Genomic DNA, 19,481 nt, shown 5'->3' on the forward strand with positions numbered 1-19,481 from the left:
ACACCCTCCAATTTCCGGCAACGCTTTAATCATCAAAATATCTCGAGACTCACCCCGAGCCTCGAACTTAATCCCGTTATGACTAGACCATTAATTTATACTCAAACATCGTCTCATGCCGAATAGCTCGAACAAATCGACATTATAATGTGGCCTCAACAATATAGCACCGACATGCATACAAATATACAATTACGTCCTCAACGAGCCAAATTACCAAAATACCCATGAGATGAAATGTGGACCCACATGCATGCATTTAACATCATATTATAATATAATTCACATAAACATATATATAATAGTTTAATGGCATAATAAAGCAATTATGGTCCTCCCGGCCTACTAATCCAATCATTAAACTACATTAGGGACTTCAGGGCATTACAATTAGTGTCTATTTTAGCCAATTACTCAAATTTATAACATATATCATTTTAGAACACTTAATGGGAAAGGGTTCGAAAGTGGGTCTAATCCCCACCACCTTTGCTCCAAACTCGAAGTGGGGTTCCTCATACTCGTTTTGTGGCCTTCGAAACCATGGGAAAAACAGTTATTAGTTTGTTTGTGTTTTTTTCTTTCTAATACAATAATACATCAATGTCAGTTTAATTAATTTGGTGAACTCTTTACCATAATCCTAGTAGATAGAAATATCATTAAATGCATATAGGTGGTATTAATGTTTTGAAAAACAATTAAATTATTTTAAAAAATCAGGACTTAATATGTAGAGTTGACTAGGCCAATCTCAAGGAGTCTTAGGCGATTGCCTCAATAGCCTATAACCTTTGAGGCTGCAGTTTAATTAGTATGTTATAATGTTAAGTCTCTCGCTATTTATTATATTATACATATATTTAAATGATTCTTCTAACCAACTTTTCATTGCCATGAGAGTAAACCAACGTCCAAGATGGTTTAATTAGGTTTTGAGCTACTCTTATAAAAAGAATAGGGTTATAAAAGTAGTTAGATATAACCGTAATTAAAAGCAGCAGATGGTGACTACTTATTATACTCTACAGTGAGGTCAATAAAAGAATGTGAAGAACATTATTTAATACGTACAAGTAAATATTCCATGGAACTATATTGTGTGATTGAGAAAGGCACTGAAAAAAGAGAGTGAAGATCTCATCACAATATGCCAAATATTTCTTTTCTAACTGCAACGCATGATCGGTATCTAATTATAGGTCCCATCTTGATCTCTTACCAATACAAATATATTATTACTATTTATTATATTAGTTGGTTAGATCAAATTAAGAAATTTCAATTACCATTTACAAAAGTTTCGGTTTTTGTACAACCATATATTGTTTTGAGAAATAATTCATTACACGTATATATAGTACTTGCCGCTTATAGTAGTAAACATATAACTAAACAAAAAGGGTTTTGGTTTGGTTTTTTATTATATTTGTTAAGAGTAGTGATCTCAACATTTTTTTATCAATATATTTTACTGATTCTATTGTTATTTTTATTGTTTGACTTGGGGTTTTAATAAAATATTTTACATTTATATATATATATATATTTTAAGTGTCATGGACTATCAAAATTTTTGTTTTATGCAACAATATGGTATATTTTTTCTTTTGAAGGAAAGTACTTTCATTGCAATCAACGATCAACAAGAAGATTATATATAAAACGAGGATAAAAATTTGTCCAAATACATTCTCCTATTGAATTAGTAACATATTATAACTCTAGGATTATAATATAATAAAATCCCTCACTGTAGGGAAACTGTATAATAAGTTATTGTACATTTTTGATGTGATTATATATGATATAATAAGAGCAGTTTTGGAGTTTCCTTTTTTCTCTACTAGGGTTTCCTGAGTTTCATTTTTTCTTCTCGGTCAGGGGTACGAGCGTCGTTCGTACGTCTGGTCATGTCTAGCCGAGAGGATGCCTCTACAGATTGGGTTGGTGGGGTTGACCATGGAAGGTGGCTGTTTTGGATTTTCTACTTCTTGTGTTTGGTTTGGGATAGTTCCGTGGAGGTAGGCGAGAGGTAGCTAAACCGAAATTACACTTATTTGGTGGTTGATTTTATTCTAGTTTTGTTGTTTTTATGCCTAGTTTTCTTGGTTTTGTTTTGTTTAAATTTCAAAATAATGGTGGATTTCAACCACCGCCATACGAGATTAGTAGGATTAGTAGTTATAACGGCGGGGGAAGATAGTTTTGATTCCTATTGAGTGGTTGGTGGTTCTTCGATCTATGCAAATCAATTCTTTAGGGGTCTCGATTTTTCTCTCCTTGGCTACCAGATTTGGGAGATTCGTCGATCTCTATTGGCCCTGTGTTACGTGACATTCTGATATCTAGTGTCGGGACATATGAACATGGTTAGTCATTGTTTTATCTTCCATATTCCTAGTTTGAATAATGGAGTTGTTATCTCATGCCTTCTATTGGAAGATTATTGGTTGATGGCCATTAGTGGGGTTGATCTATCATATGCCCATTTGGAAAGGAAACCTAGTTAACTTCGCCCTCATTGGAAGCTCGATTGCTTGTGGCTAATTAGACCTTTAGTTTAAGATTTTGTTAGGGTTTTATTTCTATTGATTATTGTAAACAACTTGATATGCCTATGTTGGTTGATTTTGCTCTATGAGCATTATTTTCTTATAATGAATTATGTTCGATTGACCTATTAATTGATATTTTCTTTACCTTTAATATTTATATATATGATAGAGTAAATTTAGGCTAAAATATCAAAAAAAAAAATTAATGTTGTACTTTTATACCCAATCTTTTTGCGGTAAATATACTCAATGTCTTCAAAATGTTACACTTTTATACCCAAACTTTTTTTTGGGTGGTAAATATGCTCAATGTTTTTAAAATGTTGTATTTTTATACCTATTTTTTTATTATTTTGAGAAATAATAAAAAATATAGATTTTTAATTATTTTTTAAGTTTTATATTATTCTCTTAATATTCCTCTGAATAACTATTTTTTTAATTAAAAATAATAAATATTTTATTAAAATTAATAAAAAATGATTTAAAATAATTAAAATTATTTTTCCATCAATTTAAAATATAATTTTTTTTTAAAATAGAAGAAAAATATAAGTTTTGATTATTTTGATTAATTTTAATATCTTAAATGATTTTTTTTATTATTTTGAGAAAGGATAAGGAAGTGAAAATAATTTAAAATATAATTAAAACTCTATATTTTTCTTTCACTTTCTTATTATTTCTCAAAATAATAAAAAAATAGGTATAAAAGTGCAATATTTTAAAAACATTGAGTATATTTATCGCAAAAAATAATTTTTGGTATAAAAATACAATATTTTGAAGACATTGAATATATTTACCGTCGAAAAAAAACTAGGTATAAAAGTATAATATTTTGAAAACATTAGGTATTTTAACCACAATTTACTCTCTTGGCAAAATGGCATATTTTTTTAAGTCATTTTGCATTCTAATCTAATTTTAATAATTATTTACAAAATGACATCTCATAGACAGCTAGTCGAAAATTTAGACAAGTGGTCGAAAAATTCAAACAGCCTTTCGAAAATTTTAGACAGCTGGTCGAAAAATTTAGACAACTAATTGAATTTTAGACAGATGATATTTTGTAAAAAATTATCAAAAATAAGACAGAGTATAAAATCACTAAAAACAATATAATTTTCACCAATTTCTCTTTACTATAAGTATGATATAATAATTAGGTGTTTTTAGCTTGTGAACTCATCACTAACTGAATATAGTATTAGGGAAAAAAATAGATAACAAATAGAAACTAATTTATCCTTCTTTTATTGATTTGGACGGAAATTTTTGTTAATTTATGCTAAAAACAAGCATATTCCTTACTTTTGTGTCTTTTTTCTTGTTCCACGCTACCAATTACCATATATATTATAGTCATTGCTGATAAAAGAGAGAGTTCTTCTGTGCCAAAGTTGATAGCTTTTTCCAATGCATATGTATATGGAATACCCCAACATTACATAATAGTATAACACCATAATATTTATATATATTACCATGCATAATAAATCTTGATACTAATATTTTGTTAATGTGAAAAATTCTTGATTTTTTTTCTTTCTTTTTTTTAATTAATAATAATAATAATAAACCAAATCAAAATCTATTAACTCAAATATCACTTAACAAATCAAAAATCAGATCTTTTGACCCAAGATGTTTTCTCATGTACTGAAAAAATCAAGGGAACTATATATAGTAGCCACAATAAATAATCTTTAATATATATATATGGAGAAAAATTTATAGGGACTTAACTTTAAGCCCTACGGACTTTCAGTGTTTACAATATGTTATTGCACGCGTCACTAATTTTTTTTTATAGGCGTGAAAAATAACATGTTTAAACTTAATTTTCGATACTGTAAATTATTCGAAATTTTCTAAAAATTTACAAGAGGCTCTAAATAGCTACAATATACATGATTATAAAAAAAAAATCATACTAAAAATTATTTACGGTTCCAAAAAATATTAAAAATCCTACCAATATGACTCAAAATGAAACTCCTGAAAAAAAAAATATATATATGAACATTTATTTGTCTGTATACAGATTATTTTCCTTAAAATATACAACAAAATAAGAAATAATAATTAATAAAAAAAAATATCCAGCTCAAATAAGATTGGCCTAATTTAGACAGAAACAGCAGACAAGGACTGGAGCCCCCCCATAGACTATACCAACCACCATACTCAATTCAATTCAATCTCATGCAAATCAGAACTTTGATAGCTAAAAGACCTTTCATTTTTATTTATTATTTTTCCCTATATAAAAGAAGATACTGTTGTGTCGGTGCATGGCCGAATAGCGGAGTGCAATAAAGCACAAAACAGTATAGTGATCAACCCCAACGGTCCAATCTGCAAAACTCATACGACCCATTATTGGTCGAGTACTGCTGAGTGTTATAGAGTTATAGGGTGTAGACTCCAATGACATCTTCTGTCGTTTTGCAAAGGTTTTATTTTTATTTTTACTATGTTAACTCCACATGAACCCAACCAAAAAAGAAAAAAAAAACACAGCACAAAACTATTGTGTTAAGTGTTAACGGACAAAAAATCTTAAAGAAAATACTTTTATCCATGCGGCCCCTCCTGAAAAGGACACGCTCTTCCATAATTTTATGTGGTGGAAAGGGACCAGGTGTCAATCTGTGAGCTTTGGTCTTTCTTTTACACTCTCTTCCCTATCTTTCTCACTTTCTCTCTCTATCTCTCTACCATTAATGATGGCTTACTGTCTTTACTTCTTTTGCTAGCTGTTTTTTTCTTTCTTCCCTGTTCTTCTTCTTATTGTTCTTCATCTTGGGTCTAAAGGTTTTCGCTTTCTGACTAAAACCCACCTCTCAGTTTAGATCTTGAGGCTAAAGGCTGAGACTGAGTGTCTGAGCCAACCAATCCTTTTGTGGGATGACGAGGTTTCATCACCACATTCATCATCATCATAGAGCTGGAGCCATGGCTGGACTTTTAGTGCTACTTTTTCCCATTTGGTTTCCCAGTTTGTTCTCCCCATTGAGCCATGCTTCCCCTTCCGCTTTCGCGGTATGCTTCTTCCTCTTTCTGATTATGCATTTTTTTTTTGCTATGCTGTTTTTGTAGCGTCTGTTTTCATATTAAAAAAAAGGGTTTTTTTCCCTCTTAATTGTTTGTTTTTTTCTTTAAAGTGGACATTTTGTTCATATAAGTGGAGGGTCTTGTCTCTGGTTCTATAATGTGAGGGTTTTTTTGCAATAGTTTGGGATGAAGGGTTTTTATTTTCTTTTATTTTTTTTCTTTTTGGTTTACTTTCCTTCATTTACGGTTGGGAAGAAAACAAAAGAGAATGGAATCTATGAACCTTGGTCAAGAGGTTATTATGGGAGATGATTGCAAGGGATTTTTCAATTTTGTTTGTCTGTATTAGATTGAGTTCTTCATTCCTTTTTCCCCAATTAAAACTGACTAAAAGCTGCCGAACCGTTCATTGGATGACAAGTAACCGTAGTTTATTCAAGGCTTAAGGAGTTTTGATTTCCTAGGCAGGTGTGATATTTGGGTGCCTTACGCCTTACCATGCTACTGTTATGACTTTGCCTTCGTTGGAAGGGCATTTGGAGAAGAATTCAAAAGAGGCCATAGGAGTTACTCTGCAGTATCCAAATAACTCTGATGATAATTCAAGTAATAGATTTGCTAATATAGTTCACAAAACATGTATGACTTTGTGTTTTTTTTTTTTTTTTTTAATGGTGAACAATGTATTAGGTTATTGTGTGACCCGTTCACATGTGCAAATAAGTCATGGATTTTAGACCTCTAATCAAGTTTTGGTCCTATCATGTATTATATCTAACTCTTCTAATCTGTGACACACATGGCTAGTGGTCACGGATGGATAGCATATGCTGAAGCTTCATGCAAAAGAAGGTGCAGCGGTTATGTGTCATGGTATCACGGAGGATTACCTTTATTCTAGAAACTTTATAGCACCATGCTATAATTTGTTTGTAACATTAAATTGACTGATACGTTTTTTTTTTTTTACACCACTTCCATGTAGTAATTTTAACATTCCTGCCTCTGAAAGATTTATGATTTGAGGGGCATCTTAGTCTGCTGCTAAAAGTTGCAGTTTATAGCAAATCAAATTGTTATATACTTGATACAAATGCTAATTAACGAGTTTTCAGGAATGGAATGCTCCAAAACCGAGGCACTCGCAGCTACTGAAGAGTGCCTTGCAAAGTGAAACGGTAAGGATTTACCAAGCAGACATGTTTGTTAGAAAGTCTGACCCTGTTATGAGCAAGTACATAAATATCTAATGTGTTTTTTTCATTCTTGCAGTCAGATGCACAGCGATCAGACCTCTGGAATCCACTAACCAATCAAGGATGGAAGCCATGTGCTGAATCTTCAAGTGTTCCTTGTGAGTGATTGGAAAAACGGGATTCTACAGTATACATCTTTTGAGTTTTTCTTTGACATGAGATAGGAGATTGTGTTGAACTAGTGTACTTTTACTGACATTGGTATGTTTTATCTTTTGGCGATTTGTAGCATTACCAGAGACATCCACAGGATATATACAGGTTTTTCTAGATGGAGGGTTGAACCAACAGAGAATGGGGGTGGGCATTTAAGTTTTAGATGCATTTTGTCTAAATTAGTATAGCTAGAATAGAATAGTTATAGATGTTCTTCATTATGATTTTCCTAGACATGTAATCAAGTGTTTAATGTTCTGTTTGTAGATATGTGATGCAGTAGCTGTTGCCAAAATACTGAATGCAACTCTCGTAATTCCTTATCTAGAAGTGAATCCGGTTTGGCGGGATGCAAGGTACTTGCAGAACCCATTTGTTTCGTTTCTATTATGTGTACGTTCTTCATTTTTATGATTTCTTGTGGAAGATCAATCTGAATCAAATACCTATTTTTCTCTCTCTCTACAGCTACTTCAGCGACATATTTGATGTGGACCACTTTATTGATGTGTTAAAAGATGATATTTCTATAGTTAAAGAGCTGCCTTCTGACTTTGCCTGGAGCACAAGGGAATACTATGCAACAGCTATCCGAGCAACAAGAATCAAAACAGCACCAATTCATGCTTCAGTGAACTGGTATCTGGAGAATGTGTCGCCCATACTAGAGATGTCAGTAGCTACAGACCTGTTGGTTAAATGAGTTTTGCTTATATGTAAATTTTTCAACTCAATGCTGATGAACGGCTAAAAGTTTTAGTATGTTGAATTTTTGTCAGGTATGGGATTGCTGCGATTTCTCCATTCTCTCACCGTCTGGCATTTGACAATTTGCCTATGGACATTCAGCGGTTACGCTGTAAAGTCAACTTTCAAGCATTAGCTTTTGTTCCTCATGTTAGAGCACTTGGAGATGCTCTTGTCAGCAGACTTCGATATCCTTCAGACACGAGGTCTGCACTGGGAACCAATAACCTTCCGGAGACCACCGATGCTAATGATAAACGCCAGGCAGGGAAATTTGTTGTGTTGCACCTTCGGTTTGATAAGGTACAACCCTGTTATTGAACATGATAAGACTTTTCATGGTTCTAATATTTGTTTACAAACATATACTTGCAGTCAGCTTGTTCGTACTATGTAAATCATATATAAAGGTTTGTAGAATGGCAATTGACATATCTGCTGCTGATGGTCTCTTGCCTTTTCCACATTAACTAGCTTTAATGTCACTGAATCTTGTCACTCTACAGGATATGGCAGCCCATTCAGCCTGTGATTTTGGTGGCGGTAAAGCTGAAAAACTTGCTCTTGCAAAATACAGACAAACTATATGGCAGGGAAGAGTCCTTAATTCCCAATTCACTGATGAGGAGTTGAGGAATCAGGGCCGTTGCCCGTTGACTCCAGAAGAGATTGGATTGCTTCTAGCCGCTTTGGGATTCGACAACAATACTCGTTTATATCTTGCTTCCCACAAGGTTGGAATTAAGTTCTATTCGTCCTTGTGCGTTTGGGTTGGCAACTAATCATTTTATGGACATGAATTTATGCTTCAGTTTCACAGGGTTCTTAATTTGTGAAATTGGCTTGTTTAGGTATATGGTGGGGAAGCTAGAATTTCAACTTTGCGAGCATTGTTCCCATTAATGGAAGACAAGAAGAGCCTTTCTTCTTGGGAAGAACGTTCACAGATTCAAGGAAAGGCCTCTCTTTTAGCTGCTGTGGACTACTATGTCAGCATGCACAGTGACATCTTCATTTCTGCTTCTCCTGGAAATATGCACAATGCCATGGTGAGTTTGCATTTTGGGATTGTATAGTCTAGTAATAGTAAATACAACAAATCTCTAAAATAAAAAGAGATGGACTTAGAAAGAAAATCATTATGATTTTCTGCCATTTTGGTGTGAGGTAACATGATGCTTTTTAAATCAAGGGTACTTAGTTTAATTTTGTCAGCAGGTGGGACATCGTACTTACAATAACCTAAAGACCATTAGGCCGAACATGGCATTAATGGGTCAGCTTTTTCTGAACAAAAGCATCAGTTGGCCTGAATTTCAGCAGTCAGTGATAGAGGGGCACCAAAACAGACAAGGGGAGATCAGATTAAGAAAGCCCAAACAATCCATTTACACATACCCTGCTCCTGATTGCATGTGCCAAGACTAAGAAGATAATATATAATGTGATACTGAAGTTGGCTTAGGAGAGGAGGCTTCCTGTGTCTCAAAATTTGTTTACCACAACTACTGTTTGTTGTTTGTACTGTTTGATAAATAAAAAGATAATAGTCCTGTTTTTCGCAGTCATAGAACTAGACAAGTACTTCTAGATTCTTGTGGGATGTATCGCATTGGAAATATTAGACTACTACTAATCAATGTGTTATTTGTTTGGAACTACACTTATTTGTCTGTAATTGTTATACTGGAATACGCTTGTGATGATAATACATAAAGCAGTGATTCTCTCAAATGTGTGTGTTTGTTTCCATTTGTGTGGATGTTATTTGCGATATATCATACTCTATTGTCAAATTCAGCATTGGATTTACATGGTCAACTGATAAATGTTGGATAACTACACCACAGGCAACCATAAATGCAAGCTGTAGTTAATTGGCTCTATTTTGGTACACCAATGAGTTCATGCCAAATAAGAAAACAAAAAGAAAGTCAAACAGTAGAGCTGGCCAATTACTGGTGTCACTTTTTTCCACGCAGCCAGCTGTTGTGAAATCTTTTTTTTTTACCCTTCTTATTTATCCATTTTACCAGAATACTAAGTTACCTCTGATTAAAGGGTCTTCTTACAATCTTTGCCGATAGTCAAGAAAGAAGGTATACCATCTGGTGAGTGGTAAGGGCCAATGTCCTTAATATAATTTACCTTAATTTAACCATAATGTGCGGTAAAGTTGATTTAGTTTAGCCAACAGGATTTTCAGCCTTTTAAATTGCCAAAGCTTTTTCAGCCTTTAGCCATAATTTGTAAAGGAAGTATTAACCAATAATGTTCCATCATAGAAAAAACTGACTACTAATGGGATTCTATTCTTTTACACTGCACCATTTTGTAGTTGTGATGTGACCTGAAAGCCATGTCAATAAGCCATTCTTAGGTGAGCTTGGTTGGCATTATGATATCTATCTAAGCTAATTGATTCCAAGATGTCATGTGGAGTGAGGTTAAGGAAGTCATTTCAGCTTGACGCGTGTTCTCTTTGATAAACTCTCTCACGCTACACACCATACCATCTCTGAAAGGAAATATTCCAAAATTTTCTCCTCCCCGGCCTATAATTTAATATTTAAATTTCCCTTTCATTCATTTTGGCCCAAAAATGGGAAGTGACATCAACATTTATTACACATATCTTAATATTTTCACAACACGAAAAAAGAGCAGATTGAAGTGAAATCTCATCAGATGACATTCTTTAAGTCACGTGATAGTATTTGTTAATCTCGTTTCGTTACAGACAATATACTCGTTCCCACTTGAAACTTTAGTCCACAACAGTCATATTGAACTTTCAGTCAAAACTAGGCTAAGTTTGTATGAAGCAATCTAAATCTTTATTTTGATGTGTTCTTTTATAACTAAAGTTGATAAACATGCACATATTCAAAGTTATAAAACTGAAAAAGTTATTATCAATTTTTTTTAAGCAAAAATTATTATCAATTTAACTCAATTAGATTATGGCAAAAGTTAACATTCCTATTTTGTGGCTGCATGTTGCTCAATGATGAGGACCACCAAGGGTACAGTACACAGAAAGTGAAAACAAGAACAGTATAGTATGGTATGAGCATGTACAATGTATGACAGCCTAAAATAAAAACCTCCATCGAGTGCGTTTAAGCATTTGCAGTGAGTAGAAACAAGAAAACTTGAACCAATCTTTCTAACTGACCTCACTTATCAAGAGATGTTGAACTCGGAGAGGATGGAATCTGGCCATCTTTCTTATCCTTATCAGCAGTTAAACCCCCTTGTCCATTTCGGTGAGCAGCCATTTCTATAACCTCAGCATAAGATGGAGAAGCCATATCTTCCTCAATAGGAAGTGTTCTCTTCGATCCCTCAAGAGCAACACCAAGTACTATATTTTCTTCCAAAACAGGCTTTGATATGGGCAGCTTTGGGGCTGGTGTCCTTTCACTTTCTTGTTTCACTTGTGAAGAAGCTGTTGAAAATCCAGCTTTGTCAGTGCCCAAAACTTCCGATGATGAAGTTGTGGAATTATTGGAACTCTTTTGACGTCCCAAACTAGCATTCTTAGGTTGCTTGTTGCTGCTTGTAGACTTTGGAGTTGTAGTACCCGATAATGATCCCATTGATCCATTGTCTGATTTAGAATCAGCCTCTGCGAACTTAGAATCTGTTTTTGACTCAGGTCTAACCGATACATTGCTTCCTGTTTTGGGATCAGAAGTAGGTGACATCCCAACCTTGATATCCTCTTTGGCATCAACATTTGTTGGTCCTCCAACCTTGACATCTGAGTTGTTGTCAGATGTCAATGTTTCTTTAGTCTTAGGATCAGATGCAGGTGCTGCTCCGACCTTAGCATACACCTCAGTATCAGTTGCTGGTCGTGATGTGTTCTTTCCATCTTGCTCTCCATTTGTGCGTGTTGTGCGGGTTTTTGTTTTATCATCCCCATTAATTTTGTACGGAGGCTCAATCAGTAAGTATGGGCGATTAGAAGTGACCCCACCACGGTTATATACTGAATCTGCAAATGGAATATTTTCCAAGTCTGCATCACTATATATTTTTTGCACTGTACGGATTGGTGTGGCAAGTCTGGCCCGGTGATGGCTTATAACTCTAAGAAGATCCAAGAGTATAGCTTCCTGATGAAGTAGTACAATCAAAATAAGTTTAATTTTCAACAGTGATAATACGATAAAAGAAGCACTTTATAACGAAGCATAGTGGATTGACACTACATTCTGGTAACTGTGAGTTAACAATGTTCAATAATAAATTTTCTGGAACGAAACGATTTACCTTGACACACAGATACTCTTCAAAATGTGAGGTCTTCACAAAGCACGAGATTAGAATCTGTAATATGTAAGTGAAAGGTATCACAAAATGCACATATGCACATATACACATTAATATTCTTGATCACACAGATTGATGTGCATGTGCTTCTGAACGTGCAAATTAAGTTTACAAGAATATCTATGTAAACAATTTGCAACAGCCTTGCATTAGACATGTACATTTCAATGGACAAAACCAGAAACCAAAAAGAACAGACCAAGGGAAAATAAAGCCCATTTTTTCTGGTTTCCTCAACATGCCGTAATAACAATATAGAAGCATTAGCATTAACAGTCAACTAACCAAAAGTGCTTGGTTTTCTGCGTTAACATTTTCCAGAAATACTCTTCTATGCAATCTCTGTTGCTCAACTTGAGGATTCTTTGCTAAGACCTTGCGCATATCAGCAACAATATTCTGCATAGAGTAAAGGCAATCAACTTCAGCATGGATATTCCATAAAACATGATAATGTGGAACAGCTAAATAAACTGTAGAAGCACTAAAATCCAATTCTCACATTTATCTTATGGACATCTAAGTGACTAATAGCAAGGTGGGTTTTGATACGCCAATGAGTTTTTTGACTGAGATTTCTAACAACATTCACTGTAAATTTGTGGTTTGGAATGTGAACTGCTTCACGATCTTCACCTCTAATAATTGTTGGTGACCACCATCCCACGTGCTGTATTTAACCAAATACATAGACAGCAAAATCAAATTATTAATTCATACATGCATTAGGCCAATGTCACTTCACTGGATGGCAGTGGTTGTGTAACGCTTAAATACAAACCTCTACAGTACCAGAAACTTCATAGCCTTCTATTTTTGTCTGAATCCATTCATTCACAACAAAAGGTCGAGTTGCATGAATTATTGCACTTGAAAGGAAATTTGTAAATATCTAGTTAGAATGAGAAAAAAAATGTCAGAATGATAAATTCACTATGGAAAAGAAAAACATGAAGGAAGAAAAGTGCTAAAGAGAACAAAGCCATAGTTGCACCTCACGACCAGCCAATGTCAACAATACTGTCCCAAGACCTCCAGCAGTAACCCACTTCTGGGTAGAGAAACCCAACAACTCCATAAATAATGAAAAAGCAGCAATCCAGACCGCAGAATAAACAGCTTTGCCTGCAAAATGGAAACCCATCTGACCAGCATAAAACCAGATGAAGATCAGCATAAGAATAGGCCTTGCCAACCCAGACTTTAATATCCTATTGATCTCGCTAACAAAATTGTAAATTTCTACTCAGCAAAATTACTATGCATATCAGATGTTTTCAGATCCTTAATTGACACTAGGGTGAAATATATTAGCTTTATACCATGTTTGGAATAAAAAATAAGGAAAAAATTTACAGTATAAGAATATAAATTGCCTTAATAACATTATCCTAATTACTTGAAACTTGTAGGGTTCTAAAGGTATTAAACACGAGAGTATAGGATTACACAGTAGCACTAGACATACATTTCTTGTATCACTGGACTCGTTGGTCTCCATAAAGAACTTCTGTGCTTGTTGAATGACACTGCATGAAAAGGGTAATATTAGTCATCGTGAGTTAGAACTCAGAAAATGTCAACTGGTTTGAAGAGTGGAAAATGGTATGATTAATGAAGATTGATATTAACATGACAAAATGCATTATACATTTAATGGCCAACAGGTGCAACAGAAATCCTCAAATTAAAAAAAAAAAAGTATAATTTATCTTCAAAAAATAGTGACAACTACAGTACAGAATGAGTGAGTGGCTACTCTGACTTTGAATACAATAACCTCAAAGTTGTAGTGAGCCAGGCTAAAGTATTTAACAAGTCTACAAGGATTCCACAAGTTGCTAACAATTTAGTCAGTTCTATAATATCAAGAAATCAGAAACGATTTAAAAGGGCATTTAAAAAGACCACGACCAATGCAAGAAAATAGACTGACCTTGATAAACAATAGGCAAAGGCCAGCACAGTTGATAACGATCTTACAAAATTTAGAAGCCTTTGTTTAACAACCAGGCCAGCTTCTGAAGGTAGGACCACTGGATCCAATGCCCTGCAAGATATTCACTATGAAAGCAAAATAAACAAATAAAACAGCTTCACTTTTTAACTAAAATGTACCCTTGTGTTCTTCCCCCACCCTCTCTCTCTCTCTCTCTCTCAAGGGTAAACTTGCCAATGATCATAAACATTCTTGAATTGTTAAAGTGCCACAGTAGCAAATTTAATTTGTGTCATATGAACCACTGAGATAAAGATAATAGCCAACTCTCTTTTGACAACCTTCAGCTTCAGGTAATTCTCAGAACTTTCCTCTTTCCCCTTAGAACTGAAATGAAGAGTGACTGACTTCTTTTTTCTTTTCTTATCTTTTCTTTTTTCTATATATAGAAAATTAATGGAAAGTGGATGACTTGTGCATAATTCTTTCCTTCAAAATAAAAGTAAATAAATAAATCAGAATAATGAGAAGGATACCTGCAAATGAGTATTGCTGCTGCCCATAAGAGCAAAGGTTGAATATATGATGTGGTTATATAATATGTGTTACTCTTTTTCCAATTGTTATCATTCTTCTGCAGAATTTTATGCAATATTAGATAGAAGCAAAGACTGAAAAACAAATTAGAAATACAGAGACAAAATAAGCAGAGCATTAAATTCAACTAAATGGAAAGAACTAAAGAAAACACACATACGTGATGGATCAGGTTTCTGGCCAGACGGATAAGTGGCACAAGACCCCAGACAGAAAAAATAGAGATGCCAACAGCTATAGTCAGCTTGGGTAGAAGTGAACAATCCTGTATAGCATTAAGGGACCTGTACAGGATATGTGTTTGATGTCAAGAACATTTAGAATAATGATACATAAAATAAAAATAAGAGGCACTGAAGTTGACACCAATTGAATTTATATGAAACTTGTGAGTCAATATGGATATTATTCAACAATTGAAGGAAAAAAATGATATAAACTGTCAAGGGCATTTTCTAATGAATATATCACATTGCTATATTTGAAAATCATTCTTAGAGTTCCAGCATCTATGTTCTTCCAATAGGTAGGATGGACATATCAATATCAACAAAAAAGCAAATACAAAATGAAGAAGAGGTTAATATATTTGAGAAATATTATGAGAGGTCTCAGATAGTCTAATCTTGAAGGTACAATGGATGGATCAATTTCAGCAAAAAAGAAAACAGTGACAGCTCAATCAATACATCAAAACAGATTGTACACAATAACCAATAAGATCAGATAGACATTATTGCTAGGCAAAGAGATGACCGAGCTCAATTTGCTTACATCGAAAGCATATGGTACAAAGAGTAATGATATGCACACAGTGCCAGCTTTTAACACAGTGTCAGTTTTTAAAACAGTGGGTCCCAGTTTATCCCAGTTTTGATAAATGTCATTAGCCAGGATAAACGTGGCATGGCCAGACTAAACTGCCACATTAGTTGTGTGCAATGTTTAAATGCAAAACACCAGAAATAAATTATCACTTTGCAAGGAATTCACCAAAATTAGCAATGTAGATTAACCCCGTGTTTCATCACTAGAATAAGCCTAAGAACTGCAATTACTAAAGAAAACGAAAATAAGATATTACTAGACTTAGAAATATAATTATGCATAAGATAAAAGCATGCATGTGAAACTGCGGAAAGCAACCAAAAAATAAATGAATGAAGATTTAAAAAGCTTAATTTTTTAGTGGTGTATGTAAAAGAGAGACAAAAGTACCTTGTTAATGCTGTGACAGCTGTTTTTAACCTGGCGAGTTCAAATGGCTGTCCTGGCGCCAGAAAAGAATGGCACTTGAAGGCATTGTATCTGTAAGGTAAAGTATGTATAGGCCTGTATACATTGTCTGCTAATGATATGCTCCAAGAATTTTGTCTATGAAACTGAAAGCACAAGGAAACAAAAAATTATAACAGAACAGGAAGACTATGGATGGGGGGTGGGGGGGAAGACCAACCAAAGAAATATACCGAAACATGTGATGAAAAGGTAGATCCAAATGAATGTAACTTGGTAGTCCTTATTCCATTCTGTAAAATAAATAAATTAAACCTTTTGGATATAAAGAGCAGAGTTTGGTGGGACTAAATTTGATTGAAAAAGAAAATCGTACCTTAAATTTTTTAGTGCTCTCCTGGTTCTTGCAGAGTCCCAGTCCATGAGACAATTGCAAAGAACCAGCGAGAACCATTCCTAGATGTAACTGGTAGGTGAGAAGGCACGACTGCCTGCATAAGGATCAGAACAGCAAGCTAATAATACCTATTAGCCCTTAGAAGTTACCACTATTAACCAGTTATACCTCAGAAGCCAAGCAACAGTGAAAGACGAGCAAATTAAGCTTTGAAACTCACGACTCCGGAATCAAACTGAGCCAATGATTATAAGCTGCACAGAGACAATAAAAACGAGGTCAACCCAGCTGTCTGCCTGAAAGACACCCTATAAAATCATAAATGTTGAATAAACACACTGCTCCCTCCTTGTTCACTCCTCCTCACCTCTCCACTATTTTTAACGGACAAAAAAAGAACATAAATGAAGAAGCAATGCTGAAATTACATCATTTTCCGGAAAAGGAACTAGGATTCCATCTATTATATGGAAATGAAACCAATGCATGAATCAAATACATACACATTTTATGACATATACGTGTGTGGTTGCCAAACTCTTTATTCCATTTTCCCATCTTGGATAGTCAAGAGATGTCCTGTTTTTTTGACAGACCATTATTCTAGTCAAATTCTTCAATTTGAATTAAAAGGATCCATTTTGTCTTTGCTAAAAAAACCATAATCTCACCTCCTGGAAGCCTATATTCGTATCCCGATTAATTATTGTATCAAAAATCAAAATTAAATTTGACAGCATACCATTCAAAATAAATTCACCTCTATAATCCATTTATGTTACAAAGCTCATACCCAATAAAACCAACAAAATGTCCATGCAACACTACTTCTATTTCTAAAAACTAATAAACATGAAATTCTACAAGTAAATTAAAAGGAAAATTCCCAACTAAAAAGATTACTACTTCCGATAATTAAAAAGAAACTATAATCCATACACGTATAAAATGATTAAAATCATTATAGTCGCAATCAATTGAGGATAAGAAGTTGAGAATTAGGGCAGAGAAGAAGAATACTTACGGCAGAAAAAGGAGGAAGAAGGCCAGAAATTCAAGGCGGACTGCTGCGCTGCGGAGTTTTGTTGACGTGTTATTTTGCGCTTTTGGATAATAATTTTACAATAATAAAAAAAAAAAAAAAAAAGTAGCCGCGGAGGCGACAAGAGGATAGAAAATGATTCTTCTATCCTGTGTAGTGTACACCACACCTGGTTACCACGCGCCTACTTTTGATTTGATGCCTCCAAATATATTTTTTTCCTTTTAAAAAATAGTAATGAATTTAATAGCAAACTTGGCATTTCGTATGGATACACACACGTACTATTGCCCACAAAACCACCTAACCTGACACGTAACAAATGGTCCTCACATAATTTCACTCACCAATCCGTTGAGGAAATTTTAAGAATTTGTTCATAAATATTGTTTTATTTATGCGGTAGTATATTTTTTTTAAAAAAAAATATGTCTAACTAGGATAAAAAATCATAATTAAGAAGTAATTTTTTTAAATAATATATTTTATTTATTATTTGAACATGACACATCAAAATTAGATAGTCAATTTTAATTTCAGAAATTTAATTTGAAATACAAGTAAACAAACTTACCAAGAAGAAGAAACATTACTGCTAAAAATGATAAATAAAATAGAAAGGTGAAAAATCCAATTAAATATATATTTTGTTAATAGTAAGAAATTGAATTTAAAAAATGAGAAATACTAGTTTGGCCCATTTCTTTTGCCCGAATACTTGATCTGTCCCTATATTTTGTTAAATAACATTTCGGACCTCATGTTTTGCAAAATTGATCAAAATAGTACTTTGGAGTTGATTTTGATCATAATATTTTTCAATAAGACCAAAATGTCCTCATAATTTTTATTTAATGAACTAAATTATATTAAGAAAATAATTATTAAATTAGTATAAAATTCTAATATTGGCTGACTTTTTATTAATTATATTTTTCCAATTTATGATCATTTCAAAATTCTATCTATGTTAATTAGTGGATTTTGTCATTTTTTTGGTAAGTATGAATTTTATAATAAATGCGTTATATTTATTCAAGTTTCCCTATTTATTTATGGTAACTTTGTCTATAATAAATATGTCTAATATAGAATTGATCACTGCATATATTTCTTGATTTTATTTGATTTAATTTTCTTTGTGCCCATGTAAGTTCAATTTCAAAATAAATCTAGTTTCGGATTAAGTCCAGGTTCGTTCATTTTCTGATGCTACAGAATGATCTTCTATTACATCCGCAATATTCTGCAGTAAAGATAATTGAGAGTTATTTTTAGAAACTCTTTGATTTAATTTGATTGTGAACAAGAACGCGAATGGTTTCGTTTAGGGTTTCCTAAACTCTATAAATATCATACTTAAACAGCAGGTAATCTCATATCTTCACCATTTTAATGTTTTATATTTTGAAAAGTTCTTTTTTATGTAAAGAGTAGTCTTTGTTCAACTATCTCTTTATGTGTTTGTTTTGTTTTGTGTTGTTTATTCTTAAACAGGTCATAAAGTTTGTGAACGTGACATACAATCTTCGGGAGAAGATTTCCATAAGTCTCACTTCGGGAGGAAGCGAGCACTCATCAAGATCAGAAGGGATTTCTTGTTCTTGGTGTTTATCAAAGTCAGATTATTAAAGTGTAATACTTCAAGCTTGCGACAAGGATTTAGAGTGAGTCTAAACTTGTATAAGTCAAATGCTTATTGTATCCTTGAGACTTTACTAACTGATTTTATCTCTGGACGTGATCTCATAGACTAGGTTTTTCGAACCACGTAAAAACTTATTGTGTCACGTTACTTTTAGTTTGTTTACTTTCTATTAATTTATTCTGATTCATCAGTAATCTTTCCTGATACATCAGAATATATGTCTGATCAAACAATTGTATAAATATTTTGCATTAATTAAATTGTTTGATAAATTCAGTTGGTAATCTTAAAAAACAGAATTTCAATTAAAAATTAATCAAAATATAATATAAATTTAAAAATAATTAAAAAATTATATTTTAATTACCCTCTCAAACAATATCTCTCTCCTCTCTCTCTTATCTTCTCCATCATTCCAGTCGACCCTGATTTCTTCTTCTCTTTCTTCTTCTTCTTCTTCTTCTCTTGCCTGCAACCTTCTTCTACCACGATCTGCAACCT

The 19,481-nt window shown here is 33.4% G+C and overlaps 2 protein-coding genes across 5 annotated transcripts; one reads left to right on the forward strand and one right to left on the reverse strand.

Annotated features, from left to right (window-relative positions):
• Positions 1 to 5,245: 5,245 nt before the first annotated feature.
• LOC133806276 (O-fucosyltransferase 39) lies at positions 5,246 to 9,514 on the forward strand. Its single transcript, XM_062244398.1, has 10 exons — positions 5,246 to 5,609; positions 6,737 to 6,799; positions 6,894 to 6,975; positions 7,107 to 7,177; positions 7,301 to 7,389; positions 7,502 to 7,705; positions 7,813 to 8,083; positions 8,287 to 8,514; positions 8,632 to 8,829; positions 8,999 to 9,514. The coding sequence occupies exons 1-10, from the start codon at positions 5,475 to 5,477 to the stop codon at positions 9,206 to 9,208; spliced, it is 1,551 nt and encodes a 516-aa protein (XP_062100382.1). The 5' UTR covers positions 5,246 to 5,474; the 3' UTR covers positions 9,209 to 9,514.
• A 1,202-nt stretch (positions 9,515 to 10,716) lies between these two features.
• Positions 10,717 to 17,449, reverse strand: LOC133806258 (mechanosensitive ion channel protein 2, chloroplastic). 4 transcript variants are annotated; one of them, XM_062244392.1, is made up of 16 exons: positions 17,315 to 17,422; positions 16,794 to 16,869; positions 16,459 to 16,544; positions 16,270 to 16,384; positions 16,127 to 16,186; positions 15,876 to 16,039; positions 14,818 to 14,941; positions 14,597 to 14,694; positions 14,058 to 14,171; positions 13,590 to 13,650; positions 13,116 to 13,265; positions 12,903 to 13,013; positions 12,624 to 12,791; positions 12,407 to 12,520; positions 12,062 to 12,118; positions 10,717 to 11,904 (listed from the first exon to the last, which is right to left on the reverse strand). In XM_062244392.1, the coding sequence occupies exons 4-16, from the start codon at positions 16,345 to 16,347 to the stop codon at positions 10,960 to 10,962; spliced, it is 2,244 nt and encodes a 747-aa protein (XP_062100376.1). In that variant the 5' UTR covers positions 16,348 to 16,384; positions 16,459 to 16,544; positions 16,794 to 16,869; positions 17,315 to 17,422; the 3' UTR covers positions 10,717 to 10,959. The 4 variants fall into 4 exon arrangements, with proteins under 4 accessions (XP_062100376.1, XP_062100372.1, XP_062100369.1 ...); XM_062244388.1 differs by lacking the exon at positions 16,794 to 16,869 and having other exon boundaries at positions 17,315 to 17,449; XM_062244385.1 differs by having other exon boundaries at positions 16,270 to 16,544.
• Positions 17,450 to 19,481: the final 2,032 nt, after the last annotated feature.

Source organism: Humulus lupulus, chromosome 1, assembly GCF_963169125.1.
Source record: "Humulus lupulus chromosome 1, drHumLupu1.1, whole genome shotgun sequence".
In the NCBI taxonomy this organism is placed as follows: Eukaryota; Viridiplantae; Streptophyta; class Magnoliopsida; order Rosales; family Cannabaceae; genus Humulus; species Humulus lupulus.